Source organism: Myxocyprinus asiaticus, chromosome 17 (genome assembly GCF_019703515.2).
Source record: "Myxocyprinus asiaticus isolate MX2 ecotype Aquarium Trade chromosome 17, UBuf_Myxa_2, whole genome shotgun sequence".
NCBI classification, from domain to species: Eukaryota; Metazoa; Chordata; class Actinopteri; order Cypriniformes; family Catostomidae; genus Myxocyprinus; species Myxocyprinus asiaticus.
The window spans coordinates 12,002,449-12,029,062 of record NC_059360.1 but is presented as its reverse complement, the minus strand read 5'-3'; the positions used below and the strand labels follow the sequence as shown (position 1 = coordinate 12,029,062).

Below are 26,614 nucleotides of genomic sequence, written 5' to 3'. Positions count from 1 at the left end.
GGGGGAAGTATTTCAAATTTCGGTAAGCACAGACCGATTTTAGCTAAAGACAAGTCAACCTGCTGTTTCTGATTTCACTGTGAGATCAGTCTGGGTATTTAGTCAACCACAGAGGGCTTACATCACCTTCTTACCTCAACTCACTCCTCCAGGTCTATGTTCCCACTCGCTCTCTGCGGTCAATGAATGAGCGGTGCTTGGTGCAACAAGCCACAAAGTCCATTTCACAATCATTTAATTTCTCGGTTCCTCTGTGGTGGAATGAGCTTCCAACCTCCACTCGATCTACGGAAACCATCTCTACATTTAAGAAACAGTTGAAATCACATCTCTTCCACGAGCACTTAACCAATCCACAAGCATAATGATACTTACCATTTAAAATGTCCCTTTCTTCTGCACTAGCTTTGCAGTGCGATACTGCAGGTATTGTTGACTTTTTTATGACAAAATTTCTTATGTTCCTCATTTGTAATTCGCTTTTAACTGGTACTGTTTACAGTATGTTGCTGCATGCATGCCACTACAGATGCACCTAACCAGGTTAAATGTCCCAAAAGTGTTGGACACAGTAAAAATACAGGCAAATGGTATGCTATATAATCTGAACATACAATAAATTCATGTTTTGAGACTTGAATACAAAAGTCTGTAGAAAAGGGAGGGCTCCTAAGCAGTGCCAAAGTTTCCAAGCAAGTCAACAGAGCAAGTAGCTTGCTTCCATTTTCACATACTCCATAGAAAACATCACCATGATGTCATCCATAATTATCCTTAATTACGAAGATGCAACAAATCAGTGTGTCTGCAACATTCTCTCAGCCAGATGCTTAAAGCCTCTTTTTCATGAGACTAATGGGACGTATTCACAAAGCCTCTTTCTTACACAAGAAATAAGAGTCGCAGGCGAGACAAGGCTCATGCCTGCTGTCAATGTTAAAGCAAACAAACTGACAAAAATGCTTTCCAGCTCACTAAAACTTCTTCAGTCTGACATCTACTCTATAATTGAATTAAACTCTTTGCCCATCCCAGGGCAACTGCCCATTTGTACTACTTAAATTGCTCCAAAGCAATTTAGTGGCATGCAGTCTATCCTGCTAAAACACTTTAAGCATGCATTAATGAGAGGAAGGACCAAAATAACTGTTACAATGCACTGGTAGTGTCTGTAGAAATGTGCAGAGCAGGTGTGTCTTACAGAGTGATATAACTCCTTAAATAATTAGCTTGGAAGGATGGCCCACCACATTTTAAGAGCCTGCTTAATTTCCAACAAAGATTTAAAAGCCAGACTGTGTATTAGAAGCTAATTATTACTGCATTTAGTGAAGAGTTTCTTACAAACAATGAAAAGAATGCCGGTAGATGTTTGATGGAGGTTAGCTGATTTCACACTTCCATGTTTTTGTATTTGGGATTGGCCTTTGTAGGGTTATCGAACAATGGCTGATTGTAAGGACAGTGTCTGCAGCGTATCTTAGTGTTGTAACCCTGTACAAAAGTAACCGAGAGTCTAATTTAATGATTCGTTGAGGTAGTAGCTTTGTTTATATTCAACATTTTACTGCTGCCAACATAAGGTTCATGCTGTTTCTAGCCATTTTCAAATTACATGTTTGTGTTTAAGACTGTGTCTACACTGGAAGCTGCACATCATCTCACTATGAATGTTCACTAACAACAAATCAACTGTAAGTTTAATGCAGGACTTCAGCAACAATAAAATTGGCGATTAACTATTCCAGATTGCACTTTTTGTATAGTGATTGCTCATCTGCAATATGTCTCTGTAGTAATGCATTTCTTGTGAATGGTGCAATTTGTAGTGTCCTGTAGGAATCTTAGAAGTGATAGTGGAATGGTGGTCATATTAAAACTATTGTTAGCAGATTAACGGCAAATGTTGAAATGTAATAAAAACCCATGGAAAAAGTCATTATTACAGGTCCTGGCATTGTAGAGCAAAATTATTTTGAACTACTTCATCATGCTAAAAGATCACCTAAAGCTTAAATATCTTAGTTTGATATGAAGTGAGGAAAGTAAATTTAGTAAGGTGAATAAATATTAGGGTATCAAGTACTGTAACTAAATAAAAGTTAATGTTCTCTACCTGATCCATTAATTGATGGATTGCATTAATTTCTGCATATATGGAATATGGATCTAGTGTAATGCTATAAATCACTGTACTCTCAAATGCAACAGCCATGCAGCACATATGATATCATTTTTCATACATTCATTGTCAAACACAGCTACAGCCAGATCAAGAAAACTGTCCATTGGCTCTCATCTCGTCTTGGATATTTTGGCAGTGCACAGTCCCAAATCCTGCTACATTAGACACATCAGTTCCAATTCCAGCACACTTAAGTGACTAGACATAAAACTGTCTTTTAGGAGAAGCTTGGTTCAATCCATCAACCCTAGAGTGTGTATGTGGGAAAGGGGTGTCGAAAAGCAAACTCGTTGGCTGTGGGCAGGAGAAGCCTCCTCAGCTCTCCAAATGAACCAGCTATTTATCTTGGCAGTACTAGTCACAGTCCACTGGGCTTGACATTCTTCCCGCTCTCGGCCACTGTTTTTAGGTTGAAGTGGGCAGTACCAGGGTAAACACATGAGCTCAGCCCTCTCTGGGACCTCAGTGGGTCTCTGCTAGGCTACTGAAGCCCACAAGCCAGGGTAAACAGCAGCTACCCAACTAATAACAAGGGATTCCCACTGGTAGGAGAGCAAGCTGGTGAGAAACAAAGGACAGTGCTAGTTGGCTAGCAAGCCTGTCATCAAACACTAAACACCTAACTACGAGCAAAACATTATGGCTGGGAAAAACAAAGTCAGACCATGAGCTGAGACGAGGAAAGTGAGGGAGCGACTTGTCATCATGTTATGAGACAGAGCGTCTCTGCTTTCTGCTATGTGTCTCTGTTTCAGAGACGGTAAAAAAAACACAAGTGAGACAGTCTCGGTCTCAGTGCTATTACGGTTGCCATCATTTCAAATAAACAGTCATTCTTCCAAATAAGTGCATTTTTACTGTGGCTCTAAAGAAAATATCTCTGAAGACTGCCACTAATCAAATGTGAGGTAAATGTCACTGCAGAAAAAACAGCCTGAACCAGCCATAGGTGGTTAGCTGGTCTCCGAGCCTGGCCAAGCTGGTTAGGCTGGTCTGTTCTGCTGGCTTTAAAGAGGTTTTGGACACTTGCAACTGGTCAGACTGGGACACCAACTAAGCTAACCCTGCTGAACAGCTAAAACCAGCCTATGCTGGTTATCTGGTCCTAAATAGTTTCCCTGACTGGTCAGGCTGCTCAGTTGGCTGATTTTAGGTCGGTTTTGGGCACTTTTTTTAGCTGGTCAGACTATAAGATCAGCTAGAACAGTTTAACCAGGCTAGAAGACTGGCTTAAAGGCCCAGATATAATTCATACGAAATCAAAGAATGAATGGGTATGACATCATTTAGAACTAAATGATGAAAAGAAGGTGTTTTTGTGTTCGTTTCGGTGGTTTGGAACAGCTTGCCGGGGCAAACTTTTAGGAAAACTTCTAACCGGCTGCTAAACACCTTCTTGCTGCCACTTGTCCACGTCATCAGTAGATGTGACCTGAAGCTTCACCTACCACTTTGTTTACGTTTTTCAGTCAGTATTCAACATGAATACACATGTCATGCAATTTTTTGTTTTTGTTTAATTAGTCTACAAGAGGAATCAAATCTACTCAAATACTCTCAAGTTCCCATTTGCTCATGTGCCATCTGCAACGAAAACCATTCACACATCTGCCCAAAGTAAGAAATGCCTCTCTTATCATTATTATTATTTTGTCTGTATTTTGCACATTATTACTCTTTTATACACCCATCTTTGCAGTTGTACCATTGTCATCTAGGGCTGCAACTAACGATCATTTTGATAATCCAGTAATTTTTAATTTTTTTTTTTTTGATGAATCGATTAATCGGATAAAAAATATATTTCCTGTATTTTATTAAATGTCATTATTTTTAGTTTTATTAAATTATAAAGACCTGCTAGTCACGCTCAACAAGTTTAAACCAGCTAAGACCAATAAACAACCATAGTCTGGTTTAAGCTGTTTTTCTTTCTGTAAAGAGGTGCCGCACAGTCTTATTCAAACCAGTTATAAAGCCACGCATAACTTCTGAATGTCTACACACAGGACCCAAGTGAATTTAACCTCACACTGAAATTTAGCAAAGAGAAACAGGTGGGTTTGGACACATTGAATTATGGCATTTACATAAATAAATTCTCCTCCTAAGTTCCACTTTAGAGAACCACAATCCAGAGGAGGCCGATATGCAAAAGCGCAACATGATTCATATCCAAACCACACTTTCCTACACATAACCCAGCAATATACAGCGAATGCATGACAGCACTATATTTTTGCGATATATTCGCAATAAAACCGAAAAGAGAAAGGGTCATGACTCCTGATGGTTATTTTGGAAGGCAAATTCTCTTACTAGATTAATGAGGTTGGAAACATTTTACAGACCTACTAATGCACTTGTCATTGCTTATCTATGAAGCAGAACAAATGATGTGTGCAAGAAGAAGTGAGTAACTCCAAACCAGGTAGTTTTGTCCAACAAAAGCTATTAGACAGGATGTCTTCTTGTAATAAGTAATTTAAGTGGCAAAGACTTTGTTCGGTGATGAACCGCCAGAACTTGAGCAGCTAATGGTGGTATGTGGCGTTATTTAACTCAATCAGGGGAAGGATCAGGTGAATTTTGGGCCTGACCATCTTAAGAAAGAAGGAATTGTTCCAACCAAGGGGTTAAAAGTGTAAAATGGACTTAATATATTCCCCCATCTGCTGCCTCAAGATAGTCACCAGTTAAAGGCACGCCAAGACGGAATCTGCGCGCAGAACTCCACCGCAAATCGGGGGTACAAGCCAGCTGGGCAACTGCTATTGAGATGAATAGGAATGAATATAAATAGCTCTCTCCAGGTATTATAGAGTTCTTTGCTCCCGACGGATGAACTCAGGAGACATGATGGAGTTGACCCCGTTGGTTTCTCCACTACCTCACTGAGAATAAAGCTTGACAGGCTCTAGGGGCTGAACGTGAATTTTCCACCAAATTGCTCTTCGTTACGATGTGAAATGCTATTTATCTGCCTTTTTTTTTTTTTTTTTTTTTTTTTTTTATTATGAACAGCTCACCTCCAACTTAATTTCATATAGCAACCTGTGGACCATAGAAAACTATGATTAAAGAAATCATCTATTGAATCTAGCTTCCAAAGATTAGAAACACATGCACACACACACCCACAGACACACTGTGGGTGGCCATAAAGATGTATCATCCAAGCCGTGATTTGTCCTAGGGCTGGGCAACATAGCTAAAAAATATACAGTATCTTGATATTTTTCAGCCTTTTAATGATATAAGACAATGCCTATAAAGATATGTATGTATAAATGTTCCTTTTTTTTATTCAGAGGAACCATTATTTCAACCAAACAACATTTTAGTTAAATAGATTCAAAATCTTTACAGCAAAAAAGTAAAATACAGCTTTCCCACACTGTTTTCACTAAATGAACACACAGAATCCATACAGAAATCTAATATATGGCAATATACAGTATCTAAAACACATATATAATATGTATGTCCATGTACATTATAGTTATTGCTGATATAATAAGTCACATACTTGAATGCAAAATTAATTTCAAAATACTACAAAAATTGCAATTTTCATACTATAACATACTGTTTCTTCTCCTAAATCATTGTGGAATTTGAATATGTACAGTACATATTTTCTCAACTATATAAACTGCTATTTTGCAAATATAAAATCTGATTTCTGTATAAAGAGATTTAATAATTTGTATCACTATATAACCAGCCTGATCTCAAGAAAACTACATGACTGTGGCAACATTTCTGCCAGACGAAATTAGGTGCTTCATAAGGTTCCCAGTGAAATGTCCAAAGGCGAGTGGTCTCATAATCAGACAAGGTTTTTAAGGTAAATATTATATGGAGGTTTTAATGAGTAAAACATACCTCCCTAACCTAAAACTTTAACCTAAACCTAACCAATAGTGTCCTAAAAGCTAATTAGAGGTAAACAAAACAGATATCCTTACCATTGTACTTGCTTGTTTCGATTATTGGGGGGTTACCAGAATCTACGCCCATGGAAACATGAAACCAGTCTAATGACTCAGTCTTTAGGAAATTGAAAGCCAAATAAATATAATTATCAATGTTATCAATGTTGCTTGATTTCATATTGACAGCAAAATAACTGTGAATAAACGGTGAGTATTCAACATCACGCCCAGCCTTAGTTTGTACCATCGCCACTGTAAATGTGCAATCCCTATATTGTGCACTACATTGCTTGCAGTCTATTCATCTTGTTAATATATTACAATATACAAATGTTTGTGCAAAAGCAATAAGTCAGGCCTTACTGAACAAATGTGTCCCTTACCTTGCCCCCTGACTGATGCTTGTAGTGCTACCTGCAAAAACAAAGTACATAAAAAAAGAAAGAAAAACATTACTAATGGAATACACATGCATACACAAAGGGGATAATTCACTAAGAATTGTTTTGGCACTCGTCGTTTTGGCACCCGATTCACTAAAAGGACTGTACAGCATCACTCCACCACTGGCCCCCGAATCAGCTCTTTAAAATGGTGTGCTCCGCTAATAGCGCAATGTTAAAGGTTCAAGATTTGTCAATGAGGTGCAATTAATAATACGCCTAATTTACATAGTAAGGATGCCTGTTCGTGCTGCAAGACAATTCCTTTTTTTTAATTCTCATGGTGCAACACTATTCCAGCGCATGGTTAAACTGGATTGCAGGTGGTTTGGGAATACATTTTTGTGCCGAAATAGTTTACACAAAAGTGGTGGTGAATTTGCCCCAAAATGTCTATGGTTAGCATGTTTTTTAACATGTACGTAACAGGTTTTCCCAGACATGTCCTTCTCTTATCGAGTTGTTTCCACCATTGAAGTTTTCCAGCAGTCATGAACTACTGACTCTCACAAAGATGTCACTGTGCCAGTGACTCATGTTATACAGTCAAAACCCTGCCACTATAAAGAATCTTGTCCGGCTGTCTTCCATCAACTTTTTTAAAGACCACATGAAATCAAAATTGGAGTTATATGGCTTTTAGTTCATGTTTTTTAGCTTTGCGCTCAACTATATGGTAATGTACTTCTAAAAGTTGACAAAGTTAACTTCCACTGAACAGAGGTACACAATTAAAATTAACGGTATTTCTCTGCATTACGGATGACTTATCTTGCACTTGCAATTGTTTTGTGCAATGAAATGCTCTATCATATTATAAATATAAAAAAAAAAAAAGAAAAGAAAAGCTGCACACCCTCTTTATTGACTCCTAGGCAGCCTTTGAGTTCTTGAAGGGAGATGTTCTTGTCCTTGTTGAGGTCGCAGTAGTCTGTGAACTTGCGGGCACATCGTTTGGGTTTGGCTTTCTTCTTCACATAGCGCTTGAAGGGCTTCATCTCCTTCTTGTTGATGTCGTGACTGCCATTGTTATCCAGCTGGGCAAAGTACCAATAAACCACCCGTTCCTCCAGTGTGTGGCTTGGATCAGGCTCAACAAACCTGGAGGAGAAATTTTCACAGTTGGTGCGGGGTATGTCATAATGTTAACATAAGCGAAACTTTAATTTGAATTATTTATTTTTTTTATTTTTTTTGGCAAACAGAGAAGAGAGTTGGGAAATGGTGGGGAGAGAATCGGGAATGAGATTGGGATGCAGGCCTGATTAGAACCTGCATTCCTCACAGAAGCACTGATGTGTTGAAAGCATGTGTACTATCCACCATTTCACGGATCCAACTATAATTACAAATATATCAAAGAAGGTTCACAGTGTCCTCTTTTTGGACAACTACAATATGGCCACCCTAAAGTTAAGTTAACTGTAGGTTAAAAGAGTCTCCATGATATTCTAATCCTTAGATATGGCTCAGGTCCCTCATTCAATGTAAATCTGTGGAATTGTCAATCCATTTTACCAACAACCAAGCAAAAATCAAGTCTGATTGTTTAGAAAATGAATAATGCACCTCTACTCAACAAGACACGTGTGGAATGATTCATACCCATTGCACAAAGTTTAATACTTAGAATTATTATTATTATTATTATTATTATTATTATTATTATTTTTATCCCTAACACAAATTATAAGCTAGAGTAATATTAATGCTTGATTTAATAAGCAATATGAATAAAATGTTGTAAAAAAATAGTTTTTTTATTGTATTTTATTTTGTATCATGTTTCAATTGAATAGGATCATGTATTCAATTAAATTCATATGGCTTTCCACTGTTTACTGATTTGTAATAAATACGGGTATATTTTCAAGACTGTACTGTAAATTGTCTTTAGACCATTGTTTTGAAGAAACATACTTTTTATTAATGACAGTCACATTTGTTCATTTACTGCAGTCTCTTACCTCCCACCACCAGAGGGGGTTGGTGAGTTGATAGCTTGAACCATGTCAGTAGTAAGGGCATCCAACAAGCTGGTTATAAATTCCACTTTCTTTCCTTCTGGACACCCTGTAACATTTAAACAAAGAAAGATCCACATTACCACAAGCATTTTCATTAAGTTTCGCAACTGCACACACATAAGGAATTTTTCAAATTAAAAAGATTTTCAGACAAGCTTGTTTACAATTAAGTACACAACTAGAGAGGGAAGCATTTGTGCCATCCCAGTCAACATATGGCAGCATAATGCAATACGGTTGATTTCTAACATAAAAGTCACTTGGATATCACCTCAACATTTTAGCATTTCAAACACATGATAATCAATATAGCATACAAAGCAAGAGATATCAGCATTTGTGCTGAATGCTTTTGTACATGTGTGAGCTGTTTAGTAGTACAAAAAGGTAGAGTGGCAAGGTGACAAGGGCACTTTCGCAGACCACCGCAGCCCTGTTAACTTTTATGACACATTGCTGAACACCTTGGGTAACACTTTTTAACTGTCCCAGATGGGAGGCTGAAAGAGTGTGCTCTACTTGAGCGAATATGCTTGTGTTAATTGTGTCTCCTAAAGTGCAACTTAAAAAAGGAAAATGTAAAAAATCTCAAATTACATTTTCACTTGTGTTCACTCAGTTTTGGGGAGTAGCCAACTAAAAGTACCGATGCTACTAACTAAACGACATTCTCTAGAAGCATTACAGTAACTCAACTGTTTTCAAAATAGTAGCTTTTCCAGTAACAAGCAATTTTTTCTAAAGTGTAGCAGTGTTGTGTAACAATGCTACATAACATTTTTTATCACTTTGATTTGCAGACATTCTTTTTCTTTTTGATTCATTTCAGCAAACTGTCTTGGAGAGATTGTTTTAGCAAATCGGTTCAATACCTAGATTTCTCAATTTACACGTGTCATAAAAGTGTTAACAAAAATCCCTGCATGTTACTTTTACTTGGGCTGTCAATTGATTAACATTTTTAAATGAATTAATTACATATGCCAATTAATTAATCAAATTAATAACAATTAGTTTCAAATATCAATATTTGCAGAGAAAGGCTTTACAAAATAAATATTAATAATTATATTTTAATAATAATGATATATATATATATATATATATATATATATATATATATATATATATATATATATACAGTTAAAGTCAGAAGTTGACATACATTTAAACTCAGTTTTTCACAATTCCTGACATTTAATCGTAGAAAACATTCGCTGTCTTAGGTCAGTTAGGATCACTACTTTATTTTAAGAATGTGAAATGTCAGAATAATGGTAGAGAGAAGTATTTATTTCAGCTTTTATTTATTGCATCACATTACCAGTGGGTCAGAAGTTTACATTCACTTTATTTGTATTTGGTAGCATTGCCTTTAGATTGTTTAACTTAGGTCAAACGTTTTGGGTAGCCTTTCAAAAGCTTCGCACAATAAGTTGCTGGAATTTTTGCCCATTCCTTCAGACAGAACTGGTGTAACTTAGTCAGGTTTGTTGATTTCCTAGCTTGAACATGCTTTTTCAGTTCTGCCAACAAATTTTCTATCGGAGGGCTTTGTGATGGCCACTCCAATACCTTGACTTTGTTGTCCTTAAGACATTTTGCAACAATTTTGGAGGTATGCTTGGGGTCATTGTCCATTTGGAAGACCAATTTGCTGACCGAGATTTAACTTCCTGACTGATGTCTTGAGATGTTGCTTCAATATACATAATTTTCCTTCCTCATGATGCCATCTATTTTGTGAAGTGCACCAGCCCCTCCTGCAGCAAAGCACCCCCACAACATGATGCTGCCACCCCCATGCTTCACGGTTGGGATGGTGTTCTTCGGCTTGCAAGCCTCACCCTTTTTCCTCCAAACATAACGATGGTCATTATGGCCAAACAGTTACATTTTTGTTTCAACAGACCAGAGGACATTTCTCCAAAAAGTAAGATCTTTGTCCCCATGTGCACTGGCAAACTGTAGTCTGGCTTTTTTATGGTGGTTTTAGAGCAGTGGCTTCTTTCTTGCTGAGCAGCCTTTCAGGTTATGTCGAAATAGGACTCATTTTACTGTGGATATAGATACTTGTCTACCTGTTTCCTCCAGCATCTTCACAAGGTCCTTTGCTGTTGTTCTGGGATTGATTTGCACTTTTCACACCAAACTACGTTCATCTCTAGGAGACAGAATGCGCCTCCTTCCTGAGCAGTATGATGGCTGCATGGTACCATGGTGTTTATACTTGCATACTATTGTTTGTGCAGATGAACGTGGTACCTTCAGGCATTTGGAAATTGCTCCCATGGATGAACCAGACTCATGGAGGTCCACAATTTATCTTTATTTTATTTATTTTTTTGAGGTCTTGGCTGATTTCTTTTGATTTTCCAATGATGTCAAGCAAAGAGGCACTGAGACTATACATCCACAGGTACACCTCCAATTGACTCCAATTAGCCTATCAGAAGCTAATTGGCTAATTGTAAAAAGGCTTGACATAATTTTCTGGAATTTTCCAAGCTGTTTAAAGGCACAGTTAACTTAGTGTATGTAAACCTCTGTCCCACTGGAATTGTGATATAGTCAATTAAAAGTGAAACAATCTGTCTGTAAACAATTGTTGGAAAAATTACTCATGTCATGCACAAAGTAGATGTCCTAAACGACTTACCAAAACTATAGTTTGCTAATATGAAATCTGTGGAGTGGTTAAAAAATGAGTTTTAATGACTTCTGACTTCAACTGTATATATATATATATATATATATATATATATATATATATATATATATATATATATATAAAAGAAGAAGGCCCGGCTACTGTGTCATGTGTGGTGGCTGGGGAAGCTATATCTGTTTAGTCAGTCGCAATTCAGGACACCGGCAGCAGGACGGCAGTCTCTGGATGGATGTCTGATTGTTAACTGTTTGGCAAAGTTCTTTACTTACTGTAATGCTTGAATATGTTTTCTAGTAGGGTTGTTGAAGCTTATATTGGTTTTCATGCTTTCATGAATCGAACATTACTCGGGGGATATTGTGTTTACCGATCGCAAATTGTTTAATAGGAATCGTTTTCTGGTAAAATTACTGTAACATGTTTATTAATATTCATGACATGAAAATTTTAAAACAATGCTGCAGTTTAGAGGTAACACGTGTGCCGCTGTTTTCCTATATGTTTAACCCCAGTCACAGAAATGCTTGAAAACAAGTTGTTGTATCACGTTACATTGCCTTTTTAGCTGTATTCTGTTTAAACAGAGTGGAAAATTTTAAATTGCATCTAAAAGTCACCATAGGTACAAGGTATTACAATGTACCCTGATAGCACATCACCCAGATGTCTATTTCAGATGTGTTTACCCATCTGCAATACATCTATTAGACATTTCCTCTCGGATGTCAAAAGGACATTCAGCAGATGTCTTTGAGATGTTTATGATTTAGAATGTATGTAAGTCTAATCTTTTTAAGATGTCTATTAAAGGTTAAATAAAATGTGATGATTTCCAGATGAAATGCTCTTAAAGTATCTCAGAGATGTACGTGTGGTTTCTGGGTAGTTCCCCATGAATGTGTACTCATCTCAAGTTGTTTATAACATACTGATTTCATAGCTCAGTAATGTACATATTAATTTGTTTAGCATGTAACCATCTCTTTATTTTGAATTTACTTTCAAAGAAACGATTAAGGAAACTGTTTATTATTGTATTTGTTATATTGCACATTTCTGAATATTATTTTCATGTTAAATAAAATATATATTTCATCCCCATCACTATTGAATCCTGTTTTTTGTGTTTTGAGTTTACAGTTTTATTTTGTGCAGTCAATAGGCCAACTATCGTAATATTACAGTCTACTTGCATTATCCAGTGAGGATGTAGATTGTAATATAAAAATAATTAAAGGTCTTCAGTTAATCTCATATCAGCCATACCACGAGTTTCCCCTCTTAAATTGATATGTATAGTACATTACAAACATGAATGTGTAGTGGATAAAACAATTGAATAATCATACTAAAATATTCAAATAAGAGTTTTGATTTTCTTCCTTAAAGCAAGTAATATCTCAGTTATAAATGTTTAAACGAATAACATATCAACGTTAAAAAAATAGCACGTAATCACTCTGCAGGTTAATACCACCGAATGATCACAGGCAAAGTCCATGTAATCTCAAACCATGAGATTTATTCGCACAGAAGAGCAGTGCCGAAACACAATTGATGTAAAATGTTCCTTCGCAAGTTGCTTGCAATTTTAGGGTATAACCATATATTTAGAGAGCCCAAGTTCTGTAGTGCAACTTTAAAGGTTTAGTTCACCCCAAAATGTAAATTTTTGCATCATTTACTCACCCTCATGCCATCCCAGATGTGTATGACTTTCTTCTGCTGAACACAAACAAAGATTTTTATAAGAATATCTCAGCTCTGTAGGTCCATATGATGCAAGTGAATGGTGATCAGGCCTTTAAGGCTCCAAAAAGCAGATAAAGTCAGCATAAACATAATTCATCAAACTCCAGTGGTTTAATCAATGTCTTCTGAAGCGATCCAGTTGGTTTTGAGTGAGAACAGACCAAAATGTAACTCTTTTTTCACTGTATATCTTGACAGCAGTCTCATTGTCGATCATGATTTTAAGCTCGATTACACTTCCTATTGCGCCTTCTATTGCTCTGCGATTGAGTTCTGGTCACCATTCACTTGCATTGTATGGGCCTACAGAGCTGAGATATTCTTCTAAAAATCTTTGTTTGTGTCCAGCAGAAGAAAGAAAGTCATACACATCTTGGCATGAGGGTGAGTAAATGATAAGAGAATTAAAATTTTTGGGTGAACAACTGTATCCCTTTAAGAATAAATGTATGTACTACAGTTCGATGCTGTCACCTTAACTAAGTCATTAAGTTCATTTAAATGCACACCAATAAACTAATAAATATTAAAAATCAGCTAATTGCGCATGAAAACCATGTTTACATCGTACTTGAAAATCATTGGGTTATTCTGTACTTTTGACATAAAAATCTACAGTGGTGTGAAAAAGTGTTTGCCCCCTTCCTGATTTCTTATTGTTTTGCATGTTTGTCACACTTAAATGTTTCAGATCATCAAACAAGTTTAAATATTAGTCAAAGATAACACAAGTAAACACAAAATGCAGTTTTTAAATGAAGGTTGTTATTATTAAGGGAAAACAAAATCCAAACCTACATGGCCCTGTGTGAAAAAGTGATTGCCCCCTAAACCTAATAACTGGTTGGGCCACCCTTAGCAGCAACAACTGCAATCAAGCGTTTGCGATAACTTGCAATGAGTCTTTTACAGCGCTGTGGAGGAATTTTGGCCCACTCATCTTTGCAGAATTGTTGTAATTCAGCCACATTGGAGGGTTTTCGAGCATGAACTGCCTTTTTAAGGTCATGCCACAGCATCTCAATAGGATTCATGTCAGGACTTTGACTAGGCCACTCCAAAGTCTTCATTTTGTTTTTCTTCAGCCATTCAGAGGTGGACTTGCTGGTGTGTTTTGGATCATTGTCCTGCTGCAGAACACAAGTTCGCTTCCACTTGAGGTCACAAACAGATGGCCGGACATTCTCCTTCAGGATTTTTTGGTAGACAGCAGAATTCATGGTTCCATTTATCACAGCAAGTCTTCCAGGTCCTGAAGCAGCAAAACAGCCCCAGACCATCACACTACCACCACCATATTTTACTGTTGGTATGATGTTTTTTTCTGAAATGCGGTGTTACTTTTACGCCAGATGTAATGGGACACACACCTTGCAAAAAGTTCAACTTTTGTCTCGTCAGTCCACAGAGTATTTTCCCAAAAGTCTTGGGGATCATCAAGATGTTTTCTGGCAAAAATGAGATGAGCCTTAATGTTCTTTTTGCTCAGCAGTGGTTTTCATCTTGGAACTCTGCCATGCAGGCCATTTTTGCCCAGTCTCTTTCTTATGGTGGAGTCATGAACACTGACCTTAACTGAGGCAAGTGAGGCCTGCAGTTCTTTGGATGTTGTTGTGGGGTCTTTTGTGACCTCTTGGATGAGTCGTCGCTGCGCTCTTGGGGTAATTTTGGTCGGCCGGCCACTCCTGGGAAGATTCACCACTGTTCCATGTTTTCGCCATTTGTGAATAATGGCTCTCACTGTGGTTCTCTGGAGTCCCAAAGCTTTAGAAATGGCTTCATAACCTTTTCCAGACTGATAGATCTCAATTACTTTCTTTCTCATTTGTTCCTGAATTTCTTTGGATCTCGGCATGATGTCTAGCTTTTGAAGATCTTTTGGTCTACTTCACTTTGTCAGGCAGGTCCTATTTAAGTGATTTCTTGATTGAGAACAGGTGTGGCAGTAATCAGGCCTGGGTGTGGCTAGAGAAATTGAACTCAGGTGTGATAAACCACAGTTAAGTTATGTTTTAACAGGTGGGGCAAACACTTTTTCACACAGGGCCATGTAGGTTTGGATTTTGTTTTCCCTTAATAATAACAACCTTCATTTAAAAACTGCATTTTGTGTTTACTTGTGTTATCTTTGACTAACATTTAAACTTGTTTGATGATCTGAAACATTTAAGTGTGACAAACATGCAAAAAAATAAGAAATCAGGAAGGGGGCAAACACTTTTTCACACCACTGTATATAGTCATGTGCACAATGCTTTGGATAAGCCTGTAAGAATGCTGTTAAAGGTGTTTCTTTTCAATGCGAAATCAGAGTAATAGGAAAAATCTACCTGTGTCGATCGGTTTATTAAGCCAAACAGAACAAAATGACCTTACCCAAATATAGGAAAACTGTTTAAGGCATTTACATGACCTTACACATTGCCGGCTTATTCAAATTAATCAGTGTAAAATTGAGCATTAAAACATGATCATTGCTTTTTGTGCTAGTAATTTACTGCTGTTTTTTTTAAAAAAACATTTTTTATCTGCTTTATTTATTTAAATTACATTTAATTATCTAAAATGTATTGCCCCTGTTAAATTGCTTAAATACAGTTAGTTACTCTTTGTTATTACCTTGAAGGGGTTGCATAGATTAGTGATCTATAACTAATGAAGTTGACACTGTCAGCCGGAAGTCAACTAGTTGCTTTCCATGTAATTTACAATACGCATCTGTAGGAAATACAGCAGTTGATGGATTTCTGAAAAGTAGAATGGCAAAGAAGTCTTATTCACATTTATGAGGAAAGCTCTACCTGATTTGTTAGGGTTAGGTTAAGGGGTTGTGTTAAAGTTTCTCTGACTAATCAGGTAGGGCTTTCCTTGTGAATATTACTGAATTCTCCAGTAAGTTATCACTTTACTCATGAATATAAATTACTCTTCCCCTGCCATCCTATGTTTTGGAAACTTGCCAGTGGATGTGGAGTGTCGTGTATTTTGTTGATTCATGTCTTTTATTTTGAAAAGTTTAGTTCCTGTTCCCTTGTCATGTGATTTCATGTTTTCCCTCCATGTTCATCTGTCATGTTTTCATTGGTTTATTGTTTAATTATCTTGTTAGAGTTCTGTTTGTTCATTGGTTTATGTTCTCCCATGTCTTGTATTTAAGCCCTCATGTTCACCATTGTCTTTTGTCAAGTATTGAATGTGAGTGTAGATGTTTTTTGTCGGGCTGTGTTTTTTGTCGGGCCATGTTCATGTTTATATTTAGTTAGGGTTTTTGGATTTCATGTTCTGTAAATAAAACTGCACTTGGGTTCTCATCATCTTCGTTTTCGTCATCATCATTGCCATTGCCAGCAGCCAGCATCGTTACAGAATACTTGACACTATGAACCCAGCTGTTCGACTCATACGGCTACGTCAGGGGAATCGTCCCCTGGAGGATTATGTTGAGGAGTTCTGCGATTTGGTCAGCCAGGTGAACTTTAATGAGGTCGCCCTCAAAGATATTTTTTGCTTTGGTTTAAGTGAGTCAATCTCCTCCTTGATGCCTGGTGTTCACAGTTCCTTCAGCCTGGCTCAATATATCGACCTCGCCCTACAGATCATTGGTTCCACATTCACTGTGGGGGAGGCAGACGCCGAGCCAGAGTTCCACGACATGGCCGCCGCCGAGCCAGAGTTCCACGACATGGCCGCCAAACCAGAGTTCCTAGTCATGGTCGCTGAGCTAGCGCCATCTTTTGCTCCATGCCACGTCACAGCAACGCCTCAGCCTGCTCCATGCCATGCCACAGCAACGCCTCAGCCTGCTCCATGCCACGTCACAGCCACACCTGAGCAGTTGGACCTGGAGATGTTCCCACCCTTATACCCACCCTTAGTTCTCCTGAGCAGGCAAGGGGAACTTTCGGCCCTCTGACCCCGCCTGGACACTCCGAGCCCTGGACTTCGCCTTGGCCTGTCGGTCCCTCGACATTGCCTCAGCTCTGCGTTCCCTCGGCTCCACTGTGGTCTTTCAGCCTGTCGGCTTTGCTGGGGTCCCTCGTCCCTCCGGCTCCTCCTTGGTCTGTCGGTCACCTGGTTCTGCTTTGGCTCTCCGATCCTCTGGCTGCACCTCGTCCCTCCGATCTGTCAGCTCCACCTTGGTCCTCCTTCCCTATGGCTCCACCTTGGTCCTCCTTCCCTATGGCTCCACCTTGGTCCTCAGTCCCACCGGCTCCACCTCAGTCTTCCGATCCCCCAGTTCCGCCTTGCTCCTCCGAGCCTCCAGCACCGCCTTGATCCTCCCTGCCATCGGCTCCACCCTGGCCCTTCGAGTCTTCGGCTACTCTCCAGGCTCTGCCTTCCATGGCTCCGCCCCTCGAGCCTTTCATGGCTCCACCCCCTACGGACTTTGCCCTGGTCCCATGCCCCTCGCCCTTTCTTGCCACGCCACGCCCCATGCCTTAAGACAGCCCCCCCCCCCCAGCTCCCTACAGAACTTTGAATTTAAGTCATGTTTTACGTGTTTTGTTGATGTGTTGGTGTCAGGAGACGCCCCTTAGTGGGGGGAATATGTCGTGTATTTTGTTGATTCATTTCTTTTATTTTGAAAAGTTTAGTTCCTGTTCCCTTGTCATGTGATTTCATGTTTTCCCTCCATGTTCATCTGTCATGTTTTCGTTGGTTTATTGTTTAATTATCTTGTTAGAGTTCTGTTTGTTCATTGGTTTATGTTCTCCCATGTCTTGTATTTAAGCCCTCATGTTCACCATTGTCTTTTGTCAAGTATTGAATGTGAGTGTAGATGTTTATGTCAGGCCACGTTTATTGTCAAGCCATGTTTTTAGTCAAGTCATGTTTATATTTAGTTAGGGTTTTTGGATTTTACATTCTGTAAATAAAACTGCACTTGGGTTCTCATCATCATTGCCAGCATTGTTACATGAAGGCCCATGGCTCGGAACTTAAAGAGCAAAGTGGCTCAAATGTACTTTCATAAAGATATCACAGATGCTACGGTTACCTCCAATATTTGCAAAGTGGACTTAAATTTAAAGGAAATACTTGTTCTATGCCTAATCAATACAAAAGGCACCCATTAACACTAGTTAGTGATTTTCAACATGATCAGCACAACTTTGTGTGTTATGACATCTGACATGGTTGCTGTTCGCTCCTTCAAGAAGATGATTTGACGACAATTAGAAAGCGTTTCAAGTTCGAGTGCGATGTCATGACAGAACGCATCCCCATCCTACACGCTAGATCCCGTGTCCGTCACGGGATCTAGAAGCGGCTACAAGAGGAGGGGGAACAGCCAGCAGCTACAGGTAGTCCAGACTAACCTAAATATGTTTAGATACTTATTTTAACTTTTAGCTATGTTACAGCTTGACGTATGCCTACCTATTGTTGCACATTTCTAATAAAAAGGTGCTCACAAGTAGATAACATAATGTTTTATGTTCATTCCATCCACATACAAAACAATGCTCATAAATTTTCCCTCAGGTGTCAAACTGCATATGTGCGATTCCATGGCAACCTATAGGACCCCAGGCACAGCCTAGCTGGCTATCTAATGACTGATGACATGTAGCTATGTTGCTATTGCTTAAAAAAAAAAAAAAAAAACATAACTAGATAAAACCAATTACATTGTAGTGAATGTAAAATTTAAAGGATGATGTCGTGACTAGTTGAATTAGACTCGACTAATTGGCTTGACTAGTCGACTATTAAAAATCAGTAGTCGTGCAACCCCTAGCTTGTAGTGTAGCGAACTACTTTTTCAAAAAGATGACTGTAGTTTAAATTATATGTAGCTTGAAGCTTGGCAAACTACAGTTTCAAAGCTTACCCAATGCATTCACATGGGTTTCTCTCTCCTCTACCCTGACACACATTCATTCATGCTTTCCCTTCTCTCTCTCTGAATTTGCTAGCCCAGGGCAGTATGGGAGGCGGGGTCCTGTGGCTCACCAGGTGACTTCAATTAGTATCTGTAACGTTTGGACAAATGCAATGACGTGCTGGCTCAGTGCATCTCAGCCCGAGTGTTAAATTAGAGCATATGGAATCAGATCCTTCTTGTCAAACTTCCCGTACTGTATGGCAGATCGGCAGATGTTTATTACATACTGTAAAGAGCCAGCCTGTAGTTCAGCCTTGAGTTTGTTTGTTAGTAGTACAGTAGTAGCATGATGATGTTGCAGGTAGGAATGTCAGTGGTAGGGATTCAGAACTACGTATGTTTGTACTAAAAATTTTTTTTTTAAAAATGCAATGATACCAGTATTTCCATAGTATCGGTACCTGGTTTTTGCAAAGTATCACACTTAATTCGGTCCATCTTGGCAAGGTTTCAATGTAAACAAAGTAATTTTGTTTCAAGTGAAAGTAAACAACCAGGACAAAAAATACAATAAAAATACTAATTATAATTTTTTCCACAGATTTATGTCAAAATAGTGAATCTATGAAATACGCCATGCAGTGTAAATGCAGCCTAAAATACCTACCACTGTCTAGTATGTTGTTAACATTAATCAAACAAAAATATAGACAAGATAAAACTAAAATGCGAAAACTACAGTACTGTACTCACTGCTCTTAATTTTTTTTATTACTTATTAGTTACTTAAAATTTACTCGATAAACTAATGTTTCCTTAATTGAGAAATACTTGAACAAGGCTACATGCCATCGATTCCATTGATAGGTCATTAATATTTAAATTCATATATATATATAATTGAATTCAGACGTTTACATACACCTTAGCCAAATACATTTAAACTCAGTTTGGCATGGTCAGTTTTTAGGTCAGTTAGGATCCCTACTTTATTATAAAACTGTGAAATGTCAAAATAAATGTAGAGAGAATTATTTATTTCAGCTTTTATTTCTTTCATCACATTCCCAGTGGGTCAGAAGTTTACATACACTTTGTTAGTATTTGGTAGCATTGCCTTTAAATTGTTTAACTTGGGTTACTAATTTTGGGTAGCCTTCCACAAGCTTCTTACAATAAGTTGCTGGAATTTTGGCCCATTCCTCCAGACAGAACTGGTGTAACTGAGTCAGGTTTGTAGGCCTCCTTGCTCGCACATGCTTTTTCAGTTCTGCCCACACATTTTCTATTGGATTAAGGTCAGAGCTTTGTGATGGCCACTCCAATACCTTGACTTTGTTGTGCTTGAGCCATTTTGCCACAAATTTGGAGGTATGCTTGAGGTCATTGTCCATTTGGAAGACCCATTTGCGACCAAGCTTTAACTTCCTGGATGATGTCTTGAGATGTTGCTTCAGTATATCCACATAATTTTCTTTATTCAAGATGCCTTCTATTTTGTGAAGTGCACCAGTCCTTCCTGCAGCAAAGCACCCCCACAACATGATGCTGCCACTCTCATGCTTCATGGTTGGGATGGTGTTCTTCGGCTCGCAAGCCTCACCTTTTTTCCTCCAAACATAACAATGGTCATTATGGCCAAACAGTTCAATTTTTGTTTCAGACCAGAGGACATTTCTCCAAAAAGTAAGATCTTTGTCCAAACTGTAGTCTGTTTTTTTATGGTGGTTTTGGAGAAGTGGCTTCTTCCTTGCAGAGCAGGGATATGTTGATATAGGGCTTGTTTTACTGTGGATATAGATACTTTTCTACCTTTTTCCTTCAGGCATTTGGAAATTACTCCCAAGGATGAACAAGATTTGTGGAGGTCCACAATTTTTTTTCTGAGATCTTGTCTGATTTCTTTTGGTTTTCACCTGATGTCAAGCAAAGAGGCATTGAGTTTGAAGGTAGGTCTTAAAATACATCCACAGGTAGATCTCCAATTCAGTACACCTCCAATCAGAAGCTAATTGGCTAACTGCCTAAAGGCTTGACATCATTTTCTGGAATTTTCCAAGCTGCTTAAAGACCAGTGGCGGGCCGTGCAGTTAAAGTCTAGGCCTTCAGTGTGAAAACACAGTTTCACAATGAATAAGACACCCTATGCCATTGGGCATCATACGTTATGTTGCAGCTAATTAGTAATACCAACTGAATTTTAAAAACATGTCCACGAAAAAAGCCAGAACTTGAAACGACACTTAATGCTCAAGCAAGCCTAATTTTAACTGCAGCATGACTGTTTTGTGAAATGAACGTCTCACGAACAGACATTCAAAAAGGTCCTGGTTACTTTCGTAACCTCCGTTCCCTGATGGAGGGAACGAGACATTGTGTCAATGTAGTGACACTAGCCCGAAACACCTCTGGTCTTTGAAAAAAGGCCAATGGAAATTGGCGAGTGGTATTTGCATACCATTCCCCCAAACATACGGGTATAAAAGGAGCTGGTATGCAACAACTCATTTAGGTTTTGTGCTGAGAAGCCAAGACAAGGTCCCGGCCATTTCAGCGGGTAGCCCAGCATTGTGGCAGGAGGGACACAACGTCTCGTTCCCTCCATCAGAGAACGGAGGTTACGAAAGTAACCAGGACGTTCCCTATCTGTCACTCACTTGATGTTGTGTAGATTTAGTGACATTAGGGGACCCTATACAAAATGCCACAACTAGCTGAACTGTGTTATGTGAACTGGCAGTGCAAGACGGGCAGACCACTGTGTGCCTTGTAGCCAGCGCACCAGGCCGACACGTAACCTCCCCCAACACTGTTATGAGCGTTGAATGGCCCTTCGGGGACAAGTCGACTGCCCAAAAGATAGGGACAGGCTAGCCCAGTCGTGGCCTCTTATCCTCTTTTTTCTCTACCCAAAAAAGAGTGAAATATGTTAACGGACTGGGGCCACCAGTGTCTACGTAGGGGGGGTTGTCACTCCCAAAGGGGAAGACACCACGGAGACCACACCCCACGTGGGGGGGGGGGGTTGAGTGGAAATATGTCATATGGTCTTGCCGAGCCTTGTCGGAAATATGTCATGTGGAGAAGTCCCATGGTAGGTCCTACCCAACGGGGAGGAGTTTCTACAAACATGGTGACTGGGGCAGAGGAGCCTCTGCCCAAGGAATACGCAGTTTACCAACAGGGAAACGATTTAGCGGAAGATATACGTCGCATGGTGTCACCTATGGGGAACCAACGCATGCGGAGCACCTACCCCAGTACAGGGCTTAGTTAGCATATGTACTGAGCCGGCAGCGAGTTTCTCCGCAAACTCGTCTGCCACAGGGCTAGGAGGAAGTCATCCAGGGAACACACTTTGTGAACACTACTGGGAGTCAACAGCGCATGTCTTCAGCTCAGGGGAGGTGAAAGGCGCTATGCGCAAGCGATACACCTGGCCAGCTGTCCCGGACTAACCTGTTCGTGCCTAGCAAGACACGGGACAAAACCGGCTCAACCCAGAGATTGTAGAACCTTGCAAAGATGTTGGGTGTTGCCCAGCACACTGCTCTGCAAATGTCTGTTAGAGGCACCACTGGTCAAGGCCCAGGAGGCCGCCACACTCCTGGTAGAATGGGCTCCCTGCAGGGGGCGGCACGTCCTGAGCGTGATATGCCATTGCTATGGCGTCAATGATCCAGTGGGCGATCCTCTGCTTGGAGACAGCGCTTCCTTTCCGCTGTCCACCAAAGCAGACAAAGAGCTGCTCAGAGACTCTAAAGCTCTGCGTGCAATCCAAATAGATGCATAAAGCGCACACCGGACACAGCAACGTCAGCGCTGGGTCTGCCTCCTCCTGGGGCAGTGCTTTTACGTTCACCACCTGATCCCTAAATGGGGTCATGGGAACCTTGGGCACATAGCCCGGTCAGGGTCTCAGGATCACGTTAGAGTAGCCCAGACCGAACTCCAGGCACGTTTCGCTGACAGAGAACGCTTGCAGGTCTCCTACCCTCTTGACGGAAGTGAGCGCAGTCAGGAGGGCAGTCTTTAAAGAGAGTGCCTTAAGCTCAGCTGACTCCAGGGGCTCAAAGGGGGCTCCACGTAGACCCTAAAGAACTACAGAGAGGTCCCATGAGGGAATGAGGCGCGGTCTGGAGGGATTCAACCTCCTGGCACCTCTCAGGAACCTGATGATCAGGTCGTGCTTCCCTAAGGACTTACCGTCCACTGTGTCATGGTGTGCTGCTATAGCAGCTACATACACCTTCAAGGTGGAGGGGGACAGCCACCCCTCCAACCTCTCCTGCAGGAAGGAAAGCACCGATCTGACTGCGCATCTCTGGGGGTCTTCGCATCGGGAAGAACACCACTTAATGAACAGACGCCACGTCAAGGCATACAGGCGCCTCGTAGAGGGAGCCCTAGCCTGAATGATCGTGTCTACCACCGCGGGTGGTAGGCCACTTAAGTCTTCCGTGTCCCGACCAGGGGCCAGACATGGAGATTCCAGAGGTCTGGTCGCAGATGCCAGATGGTGCACTGTCCCTGAGAAAGAAGGTCCTTCCTCAGGAGAATTCACCGGGGGGGGGCTGTCGCAAGGAGCGTGAGGTCCGAGAACCACATCTGGGTGGGCCAGTAGGGTGCTGCTAGGACGACTTGCTCCTCGTCCTCCCTGACCTTGCACAGGGTCGGTGCAAGTAGGCTCACTGGGGGAAACGCATATTTGCGTAGCTGTGTGCCAGCGCGTCTATACCGAGAGGTGCCTCGGTCAGGGCGTACCAGAGCGGGCAGAGGGAGGATTCCCGGGAAGTGAACAGATCTACCTGTGCTTGCCCGAATTGACTCCAAATCAGCTGGACCACCTGAGGGTGAAGTCTCCACTCTCCCCTGAGGGTAACCTGTCGTGACAGCACATTCACTGCAGTGTTGGGATGTGAGTGGCTCGCAGCGACTTGAGGTGCTGCTGACTCCAGAGGAGGAGACGGCAGGCGAGTTGTGACATACAATGGGAGCATAAACCGCCTTGATGGTTGATGTATGCCACCGTTGCTGTGTTGTCTGTCCGAACTAACACATGCTTGCCCTGGATCAACGGCCGAAACCTCCGCAGGGCGAGCAGAATTGCCAACAACTCGAGGCAGTTGATGTGCCAACGTAGCCGCAGGCCCGTCCAGGACCCATCTCGGGACTCGAGTCTGGAGCCAGTGCTGAAGCGGTCTCATATGCATCAACCCGAGCGGTGTGGCCACCGCTGAGGATGCCATATGCCCCAGGAGCCTATGAAACAGTTTCAGTGGAACTGCTGTCTTCTTTCTGAACGCCTTCAAACAGGTCAGCACCGACTGTGCGCACTCGTTCGTGAGGCGCGTCATCATCAAGACTGAGTCCAACTCCAAGCTGAGAAAAGAGATGCTCTGAACCAGGAGGAGCTTGCTCTTTTCCCAGTTGACCCGTGGCCCTAGTCAGCTGAAGTGCAAGAGCCCCAGGTCCCTGTGCGCACAAAACAAATCCCGAGAGTGAGCTAGGATTAGCCAGTTGTCGAGATAGTTGAGGATGTGAATGCCCACTTCCCTTAACGGGGCAAGGGCTGCCTCTGCAACCTTCGTGAATACTGCCGCGTACCAATCTTGATGCCGGACGCTCGCTAGAATGCGTTTTTGTGTAAGCATCTTGAATGGGAGTCTGTGTAAAGCTCGGTTCAGTACTTGCAGGTCCAAGATTGGCCGCAACCCACCGCCATTCTTCGGTACAATGAAGTAGGGGCTGTAAAACCCCTTCTTCATCTCGGCCAGAGGGACAGGCTCTATCGCACCCTTCCGTAGGAGGGTAGCGATTTCCGCACACAAGGTAGCGGCATTATCGCCCTTCACTGAGGTGAAGTGGATGCCACTGAACCTGGGCGGACGCCTGGTGAACTGAATCACGTAGTTGAGTCAGACGGTCCAGATCAGCCATCGAGACCAGTTGGAAAGTGCAAGCCACATGTCCAAGCTCCGGGCGAGGGGGACCAAGGGGACAATCTCGTCGGATGTACCGGCGGGTGGGGCCTCGAAGCGGGGCAGAGCCTGAGGTGCCATGCCGTGCCGTGGCTGTGCTGAGTTCAGGGACATCGAAGCACTTACCTGGCTCCTTGTGACCACCCCCGGAACAGCCTGGGATGGGGGAGGAAGAGGTTCATCCTCGTGACCCGTGGAGACCATCACATCAGTGGCAGATCTGTGCCACAGCTGGGCGCGGAGGGGCGGGGAGGCCGCTGCTGGAGCGCCAAACCTGCCAAAATGGAATGGTGGATGGTGGTTGTGATGACGGCCGTGCGCACTGGGTATGTGACCCAGGGAGCAAGGAAACCGCTCTTTTGGGTACCGCAGCCACTTGGGCATGCAGTGAAATTAAATGAAAAGGTAAAAAAAGATTCTCCTCCCGTCCCTCCACCGGAGGATGGAGTGGTCTGCTTACCAGCTCCAGAGCAGCGGGTTTCCTCGCCCCTTGGTCCCCCATCTCAGGGGTGCTTCGAAGCCTTTCTCGGGTTCTTGGCGGCAGGCCGTGAGACGGGTGGCGTCTGCTTCCTGTGGTGGGCTCCACGCCGGGGCCGGGCCACAGGGGCGGGCAGCGGCAGAGCCGGTGCAGTCACCGCAGGAGGACACCCTTGGCGATGAGCAGACTGGGTGCGGGATCTTGAGCAGCGCAGGATGTGTTGGATAGCTTCTGTCTGCTGCTTCACCACCGAGAACTGCTGGGCAAAGTCCTCAATGGTGTTGCCGAACAGACCAACCTAGGAAATGGGGGCGTCAAGGAACCGTGCCTTGTCGGCCTCTCTCATCTCGACCAGGTTAAGCCAAAGGTTGCGCTCCTGGACCACCATGTTGGACATTGCCCACCCGAGAGACCGCGCTGTGACCTTCGTCACCCGGAGGGTGAGCTCGGTCACTGCGCGCAGTTCCTGCTTCAATCCCGGGGCGACATAAACCTACAGGCCCTGGACGGGAGCTTCGGGCGCCCGCGCCAGGTGGCGGCACTCTGCGGGCATAGGTGCTCCTTGTCCACTGGGGGGATCACCGCATACCCCTTAGCCGCCCCACCATCAAGGGTAGTGAGGGCAGGGGAGCTGAAAGATCGGGACCGGGCAGTAAATGGTGCCTCCCACGACTTTGTCAGAAACTCGTGCACTTCCGGGAAGAAAGGAACTGGGGCGGGGCGTGGCTGTGAGCAGCACCGCTGGCCCAGGAACCAATCATCGAACCGCGAGGGTTCAGGAGAGAGTGGAGGGTTCCACTCTAGCCCAACACCCGCGGCTGCCCGGGAAAGCATGTCCGTCATCTCCGCGTCAGCCTGTGACTGGGCGACTGTACCCGAGGGGGGAAGCCAAGCTGAGGCTTCCGCGTCCGACTGGACTCTAAACAAGAGGTCGAACTTACCCTGAGACGAGCCGGCGGACTCATCCGGAAGCCCAATCGGGGCAAACGAGCATGCTGGGGAATGGGAGCTCCATGGGGGGATACCCGGCGGAGGTGGTCCCATTGAGGTCCCCAAATCGCCCCCAGTGCTAGCCGTGCTGGCCTCATACCCATTCTTACGAAAGCAAGCCGCGACCGCAACGTTGCCATGGTCATGTTCTCGCAATGAAGCCATGACCCATCCACGAATGATTTCTCCGCGTGGGTAGCGCCCAGACACGAAAGACAGCGATCGTGACCGTCAGAAGGCGAGAGATAACGACCACAACCAGGAATAACACACAAACAATGCTGCAGCTTTAGCATTTGTGCTTCAGGTTTACGATTAT

The 26,614-nt window shown here is 42.1% G+C and overlaps 1 protein-coding gene across 7 annotated transcripts in view; it reads right to left on the bottom strand.

Annotated features, from left to right (window-relative positions):
• The window catches only part of LOC127455208 (SPARC-related modular calcium-binding protein 1-like), a 134,954-nt gene that overhangs the window by 13,107 nt on the left and 95,233 nt on the right, over positions 1-26,614 (bottom strand). For all 7 annotated transcript variants that reach the window (XM_051722907.1, XM_051722908.1, XM_051722909.1 and 4 more), the window contains 3 exons: positions 8,534-8,639; positions 7,423-7,667; positions 6,507-6,537 (listed from right to left, as the gene is read on the bottom strand). In XM_051722907.1, coding sequence (XP_051578867.1) covers positions 6,507-6,537; positions 7,423-7,667; positions 8,534-8,639 — 382 coding nt within the window. The remainder of the gene's footprint in view (positions 1-6,506; positions 6,538-7,422; positions 7,668-8,533; positions 8,640-26,614) is intronic.